This window comes from Rutidosis leptorrhynchoides, chromosome 10, assembly GCF_046630445.1.
Source record: "Rutidosis leptorrhynchoides isolate AG116_Rl617_1_P2 chromosome 10, CSIRO_AGI_Rlap_v1, whole genome shotgun sequence".
Lineage (NCBI taxonomy): Eukaryota > Viridiplantae > Streptophyta > Magnoliopsida > Asterales > Asteraceae > Rutidosis > Rutidosis leptorrhynchoides.
The window spans coordinates 259,512,253-259,519,371 of NC_092342.1; the positions used below are offsets into that span (position 1 = coordinate 259,512,253).

The 7,119-nt window shown below is 33.3% G+C and overlaps 2 protein-coding genes across 2 annotated transcripts; one reads left to right on the forward strand and one right to left on the reverse strand.

Annotated features, from left to right (window-relative positions):
- Positions 1-312: 312 nt before the first annotated feature.
- Positions 313-1,783, forward strand: LOC139873579 (uncharacterized). Its single transcript, XM_071861514.1, has 2 exons — positions 313-621; positions 1,350-1,783. Exons 1-2 carry the CDS (start codon positions 442-444, stop codon positions 1,521-1,523), a joined length of 354 nt encoding a protein of 117 aa, XP_071717615.1. The 5' UTR covers positions 313-441; the 3' UTR covers positions 1,524-1,783.
- A 438-nt stretch (positions 1,784-2,221) lies between these two features.
- On the reverse strand, positions 2,222-6,827 carry LOC139872154 (pre-mRNA-splicing factor ATP-dependent RNA helicase DEAH10). Its single transcript, XM_071859977.1, has 12 exons — positions 6,553-6,827; positions 6,401-6,450; positions 6,125-6,205; positions 5,804-6,020; positions 5,212-5,626; positions 4,932-5,135; positions 4,234-4,394; positions 3,941-4,126; positions 3,585-3,816; positions 3,260-3,459; positions 2,638-2,772; positions 2,222-2,433 (listed from the first exon to the last, which is right to left on the reverse strand). The coding sequence occupies exons 1-12, from the start codon at positions 6,657-6,659 to the stop codon at positions 2,250-2,252; spliced, it is 2,172 nt and encodes a 723-aa protein (XP_071716078.1). The 5' UTR covers positions 6,660-6,827; the 3' UTR covers positions 2,222-2,249.
- Positions 6,828-7,119: the final 292 nt, after the last annotated feature.

Below are 7,119 nucleotides of genomic sequence, written 5' to 3' on the forward strand. Positions count from 1 at the left end.
GTGTGTTGCCTGCGTTTTTGTTGTTTTCTCCGGCTTGGCTCACTTTGTTGAGGTTAGTTGTTTAGATCGTTTCTTAAAACCAACACACCGGGCTGTTTCGTGTACCTTTGATTGGTCTTTCACGATGAAAGACACGGTAATAATAGTTCGTTTTTCGCTAACAAAAAGCAGGTTAATTTAAATTTAAAAATATATGAACACAAAAGTGAAAGTGAATAAAAGTTGGACGTAGTAACCTGCAAAAAAAAGAAACTATTTGGCTTCATCACACACACAATTACACAATTACACAAATACAGCTACCATATTTCTTGGCTCAAATTCTAAACCCAAACTTAACTTGCTGTATCTTCAAAGCATCAAAAGAGATTCGATTCGATTTTATTTGATTGGTTACAAATACAATCATTCAATCGATTTTAATTTTTTTAAAAGAAGAAGATGTCAATGAGAATAAAAGCAGTAGTGGATAAGTTTGTAGAAGAATTGAAAGAAGCATTAGAAGCAGATATACAAGACAGAATTATGAAAGAAAGAGAGATGCAAAGTTACATCGAAGAACGTGAACGTGAAGTCGCTGAACGTGAAGCTGCTTGGAAACAAGAACTCTCTCGTCGTGAGGTCATTAATTTTTCATTTATTTATTTTTATTCATATATTAATTAATATTCATATCCTGTTGTTTAATTTTGAGATTTATTATATTAGCCCGCCCTAATTTAGTTCAGTGCTTTATTTCTAGGGTTTTTATTGCACCCGAAATGTAGCCTAAATTGCTGCATATAGTCTTATTAATGTAGGTGTGTATATTGTAGATAACGATTCTAAGGATATACAGTATAAAATTAGAAATTTAGGTTTCAATTTGGTTAATAATCTGGGTATAGATTGTTCAGTGTTGATTTATTTAGTCACTGATATCCCTAATTGTTAGAGTGTTTGTTATTAGTAGCCAATTCTTATATGCATATAAAGCATATTAGATATGACCTACTAATCGTATAGGGCGCCATATAAGGAAGAGGAATATTATTGAGTGTTGCTATGGAGACCTTTTACCCTTCTTTTTATTAATGCTGATGATCCTGCAACAGATTCAGATCTTTTGATGCATTTTTATAACAAACTGTGTTAGGGGATACATTTTTATAAGTTTTTACACTTCAAAAAGACACATCATTTGCTGATATAGACATCAATATATTGCTAACATGATTAGTTAAATGGATGTGCATCTCTCTTTAAAATTCTTTTATTATATATGGTGTTTTATAAGCAAGACTAGTTGTATACTTGAGTAGGTGTACACGAAATGAAGACTCTTATTTTTTTTTAATTGGTTGTTTCAGGCAGAAATTGCTAGACAAGAAGCGAGGCTGAAAACGGAGAGAGAAAACCTTGAAAAAGAGAAGAGTGTGCTCATGGGAACGGCATCTAACCAAGATAATCAAGACGGCGCTCTTGAAATTACCGTAAGTGGTGAGAAATACCGATGCCTCAGGTTCTCAAAGGCCAAAAAGTAAGTGGTGAACAGGCGAACATACCTTTGTTGGGTAAATTATGGCTCGTACCAACATCATCATTGTTAGTGCTGGGACATCTTTTATTAAATCTGTAGTAAGCTAATTGGACCGACTCGAGGATTTGGAAAGTGTTGGATCTTGAGGTGAAGAAGATGTTATCATTGACTGTTTATATATGTGTGCGCGTTCTGAATTGCATCGTTGGTCATTTGATTTAAACTGATTGTTAATTACTTTTTATAACTTGATGGATTTCATCAGCAGGCTTCTTCTAGTTTCGTCTTTCTTTCATTTCATTGTACAAAATTTCAAGTTAAATTGAATTGAATTCTAGTTTAAAACAGAGAACCATATTGCATCATTTTATTACACATTTACTTCTTATATGTTTGATCCCATCTGTGTGTATTGTAATCTCAAGTTCTTAATAGTTGTATCTTGTAATCTTGTATGAAGATTCATTTGTCGTTTAAAAAAATATGGGCATTCAACTATGACTAATTAAGATTCATGTAAATATATTGAACTGATAAGGTTTACAATAGGCAGAAATATAACAAATTTCATATCTTTTTAGACTGAAGACTAGTTTTTTTTAAAAAGCATTAGTGTTTAATAATGACTTTGATTTGACCTTATTAATCGATTAATGGAAGTTTAAAATTTAATTCCTTTAACAAGAACATTGAGTCTTACAATGAAAAGAGTAACAAACAAGGATTGATATTAATCCTTCAAGGCATAACATTGGGGGGCCAGCTCTGCTAACCATAAATAATCAATTCTGGTAACATTGCGCACATAATTACGCGTTGTTTGAACTAAATTGTAAAATATAATGCATTCTGGTTTTGTACGCCGCAGAATAGAGGTCGGGTGAATTTCTGCAATCTGACCATTTGCCATAACCCTGCAAATGACAAACCCCAGTTAAGTATATACAAATCGCCCTAATTATGAAATTACATAGTAATTATTTATTTTCATCCGCATGATACATGTATTGTCACTTGACAACTTCCGTTGAACTAAATTAGGTTTGGTTTCTGCAACTTTCACAATAAAAAAGAGTATTTTTTAATGAAGGTGTCAAAATGGGTTATGGATACATCACCTGTATGTACCATCAGGTTGCTTCAGGGCTGCATTCAGAAAATAAGAAGCAGCAAGGCATCTTCGAAGCTGAAGCATATCATCTCCACACGAAGATATCTTAAGGCCCATTTGTTCAACGTTTTCCCGAATTTGACTGCAAAACAAAAACACCAAATATTCAGATTTTCTGAAAAACTCATTAAAAGGAAAGTAACAAGAGAAATCACATGTAAAGGCATTTTTCCAAGACAAAATGGGTTGTAACAGGTTGGGTCAAACTGTAAAAAACATTTTTCCATTTAACCCATTTTTTTATTTAACCCATTTTGGTAAGGGTTAAAGCTACAAATAGACCATATACTTTCACTTTTGTCCCGTTGTAGACTACATACCCCAAATAATATCACTGTACGTTATAAACTTAGCGCCAAGTAGGATGACACGAAATCACGTGTTTTTGTTCCAGGTTAAAAAAGTTTAGCTGTTTATATTAATGCACTTTTTGAAAGTTTATATGTTCCAATGGTATTATTTGGGTTATATAACCTACAATGGGACAAAAGTAACCCTTTTAGTAAATAGATCAAACTGTCACATCTAGTAATGCCTTGATCAGAGAGTAGAGATAAAAAGTAACAAACTTGTAAACATCACGAGCATGTTTTAACGAGCGACCGTTGATGAAGTTATCTTTGCACCATTTTCTCAAATTCTTTTCAGCCTTTTCATTACCATTTTCTGCCTTATTCTTCTCCAAAAATTCAGCAGCAATACGATATACGTTAAGCAATGTTAGATGGTCTCCGTCTGGGCTTGAAAAACACTTAATTGCAGCCCGTGACTGAAAAAAATTTTGAATAAACCCTTAAACTTATTAAAAATGCAACAAAAAAAGATTTAATGACTAAATTAATAAGACAGAACAACATGTTAGAAAGTAAAGAAGGTGCATACGTACTAACGTACCTCTTCTAGTTTTTCACGAGGAGCATAAAAGATAGATTCGACTGATAACATTGCGACAACAATTAACATTTCTTCTAAACAATCAAATTGGCTAGCCAAAATTAGAGCTTTTGAATCATTTGGTTCTAACGGTAAACGGGCCATTTGTTGTCCAATTGGATCGGATAGTTTCTTTTCGTCTGTTAACGCCCCTAGCAAGTACAACAATTCAAGTGATCTAATAACCGCCAACCTGCACTCACAAAATAATATGTTTTTCACCAACAACAATATGACCTTTGCATTAAAAATACTGTTAATTTCTTTATTAAAAAGGAAAAAAAATAATAAAAATAAATAAATGTTTGTTCTAATACCTATCAGGTTTCTCCATGAAATCAAACCCGAGTATATCATCGACACCAAGAGCACTAAGCTGCAGAATAACATTCGAAAGGTTGCATCTTTTGATCTCGGGCACTGTTGAATCGTCGAGTCCTTCGAATCGGCTCTCGGGATAAAGACGAAAACATTTCCCGGGTCCTTCACGCCCTGCACGTCCACTGCAACATTAGAAAAATAAAGATTTAATCTTTTAAGTTAAATTTACACCATCCAAGAATAAAGACAACATTTTTTGGATCCAAATCAATATTATAAATGTATTTACCTTCTTTGAAGAGCTTGAGCTTTTGAAGTTTTGACAACAATTAAAGATTCAATGCCACTATCAGGAGAATAACTGCGCACTTTTACTAATCCAGGATCGATAACGTACTTGATTCCAGGTATGGTTACAGATGTTTCAGCAATATTAGTTGCCAATATTACCTAAAATAGCAAAAACCAAATCAACAGATAACTTATTAATACACTACAGATAGATTACAACATATATATGACATGAGTTTTACATACATACATGAGATAATAACTCGATACAATGTCACTTAGGGTGCATTTGATTGCCTCTTAATGAAGTGATTCAGCGGTTCAGCATTCAGCGCGTTTGTTTCTAACTCTAAATGACAAGTGGTGATGAATGAAACAAAAATCCGTGTTTAACTATCCTTAGTTGAAATTATCTCTTAACCATTAAGCGCATACATTTTCTTTTAAGACCCTTACTAAAATATATCCAAAATAATTATCAAACATTTACATTATTTTATTTATTCATCTAAAAGGTTAATAGGGTAATTATACATCATTAGAGTGTTCGTTCATAATGATTATCAAACAGGTTATTATCATTCAGAACGAGATTCATTCATAATCTTTGAATCATTGAGATTATGAACCAATCAGCGCTTAATCATTCAGTTTTATCTAACGCACCCTAATAAAAGTATCTGATAAGATGTCTACCTTTCTGAACCCATCCAAAGCAGGTGTGAAAACTTTCATTTGCTTCTCAGACGGTAAAGAAGAGAATAAAGGCAAGATTACAAGTTTCTGATTGGCTTCGGGTAACTTCTTAAGATTCTCTCTCACAAGACCCTCGACTGATTCAATCTCTTCTTGACCAGAAAGAAATACTAGTATATCACCGGGTCCCTCCTCCAAATGTATCTAACAAAACAAAACAAAAATTATCAAAAAATCAAACAAAATAGTAACAGAAAAGTCGAAAAGGTGAACCAAATACCTGAAATATGGTAACTAAAGCTGCATCCAAACAATCAGTTTCCGGTTGAGCAGTGTACAAAATATCAACAGGAAATTGTCGTCCCTGAACATGAACAGCTTTTGCTCCATTAAAATACTCTGAAAAGCCGCGTGCATCTAAACTAGCAGACATGATGATTAACTTCAATGGATTTAATTTTTTGACTACATGTTGTTTTATAACACTGCCAGCTTGACCATTCTTGTCTTCTTTCTCCAGGTTACCATTGTTCATCTTCATTAGATCATTATTAGATTGAATAGAACTTTGAGATCTCTTCTTTTGTACATCTTTTAGTAAACCTAGCAACACATCAGTCTGCACAGTCCTTTCATGAGCTTCATCAACAACTATAACCGAATAACGTGAGAGATACGGGTCCAAAAGTGCTTCCCTGTAAGCATATACAACCTTTATCAGCTTACAGTTAATAATCATGCAGATTTGGTTCACTATTGCAGCATAATTTATTTAAAAACCTAAGCTAATACTATGTATTACTGCATATTGTTATAAGATCAGCTTTGTAGTCTAGAAAAAGGTAGCAAAATGTGCAGAGTTATAAGTTAACCTTAATAGAAGCCCGTCGGTCATGTACTTAATCCTTGTTGAAGTGGAGGTGACATCTTCAAACCTAATTGAGTACCCAACTTTTTCGCCCAATTTAACACCGCATTCTTCAGCTACACGTTTTGCAACGGTTACTGCAGCAACACGTCTCGGTTGAGTAATTCCAATCGTTCCTCCATCGCCACAGAAACCTCCATTGTACAGATACTGAGGTAACTCTATCACAATATAACATTTATTCAAATATGATACTGTTAGTGACAAGTCATAATAAGAAGGTTAACATTAGGTTAAATACAAATTATGAAGTACGAAAACTCACGTGTGGTCTTTCCACTTCCGGTTTCACCGACAATTATCAAGGTATCGTTTTTATTTACCTCTTCCACAAGTCTTTTTTCAACTAAAAAGAACATATAACATACCATTTAATCATAAACTAAAGTACCTTATAGCATATATTCATAAATTTAATCATGGATATGAAATTTAGGGCTTCAAATGAAGAAAAAAAAAAAAAAAAAAAATATCAGTGATAGTACCTGAAGGCCGTTAAAAAAAAAAAAAAAAAAAAAAAAAAAAAAAAAAGTGATAGTACCTGAAGCAATGGGTAAAGATCTTCTCTGGTGTTGAATTTTATTGAATTTCCTGAAAACATTACAATATTAGCTAAGGATTATATTTGCAGGTGACTAATAAATATAGACAATATATATTCATATGTATTGCGTGAGTTAGAATAACTTGGACCTGACGTCGGAGTTGGGATCGGAATTAGGTTTAAGTTGAGGCTGGTGGTTTTTGTTGTTTGAATTATTGGAGAAGTTATTTCGGTTTCCGGTATCCATTGAAGGCATTCTCTGAGATAATTAGGGGTTTTGGGGTTCAGTTGCAGGTCAGAAGAAGAAGCAGCAAAAGCTTCAACGGCGGGTTTTATTTGCGTAAATAAATTGTAAACCCCATACCCTTTCGGGAATCATGTGAAACCCATTTATTTCTCTCATTCCATTCCCCATAATTGAGCGGCTTTCGAGTTTAAGGCATTTGAAGCGTTAGATACGTCCCCCCGGTTTTATATATTTTTAGATTTAGGTTTGATGGATAATCAATTGTAATGTCTTTTACACTTCAATGTGCTCGTTCTCTTTCAATGTTATCATCCAATTTGTAGGATAATCAGAGCGAGACCTTTTAATTATTATTGTTCGTATGTACCACCGGATATTTGCAATCTTTATATATATATTAATATTTTCGCAGTAAAAAAATAAAAAAATATGGGATGGATATTTGGACTTTCTTCTTCTTTATATTTTC

Excerpts from the sequence above, each read along its gene's own strand:
- LOC139872154 (XM_071859977.1), bottom strand. The coding sequence starts at position 6,659 with ATGCCTTCAATGGATACCGGAAACCGAAATAACTTCTCCAATAATTCA. Across the intron at positions 5,627-5,803 it reads ACCGACGGGCTTCTATTAAG|GGAAGCACTTTTGGACCCGT; the intron begins GTTAACTTATAA and ends ATATGCTTACAG. Across the intron at positions 5,136-5,211 it reads CTTTAGTTACCATATTTCAG|ATACATTTGGAGGAGGGACC; the intron begins GTATTTGGTTCA and ends TTGTTTTGTTAG.
- LOC139873579 (XM_071861514.1), top strand. The coding sequence starts at position 442 with ATGTCAATGAGAATAAAAGCAGTAGTGGATAAGTTTGTAGAAGAATTG. Across the intron at positions 622-1,349 it reads AAGAACTCTCTCGTCGTGAG|GCAGAAATTGCTAGACAAGA; the intron begins GTCATTAATTTT and ends TGGTTGTTTCAG.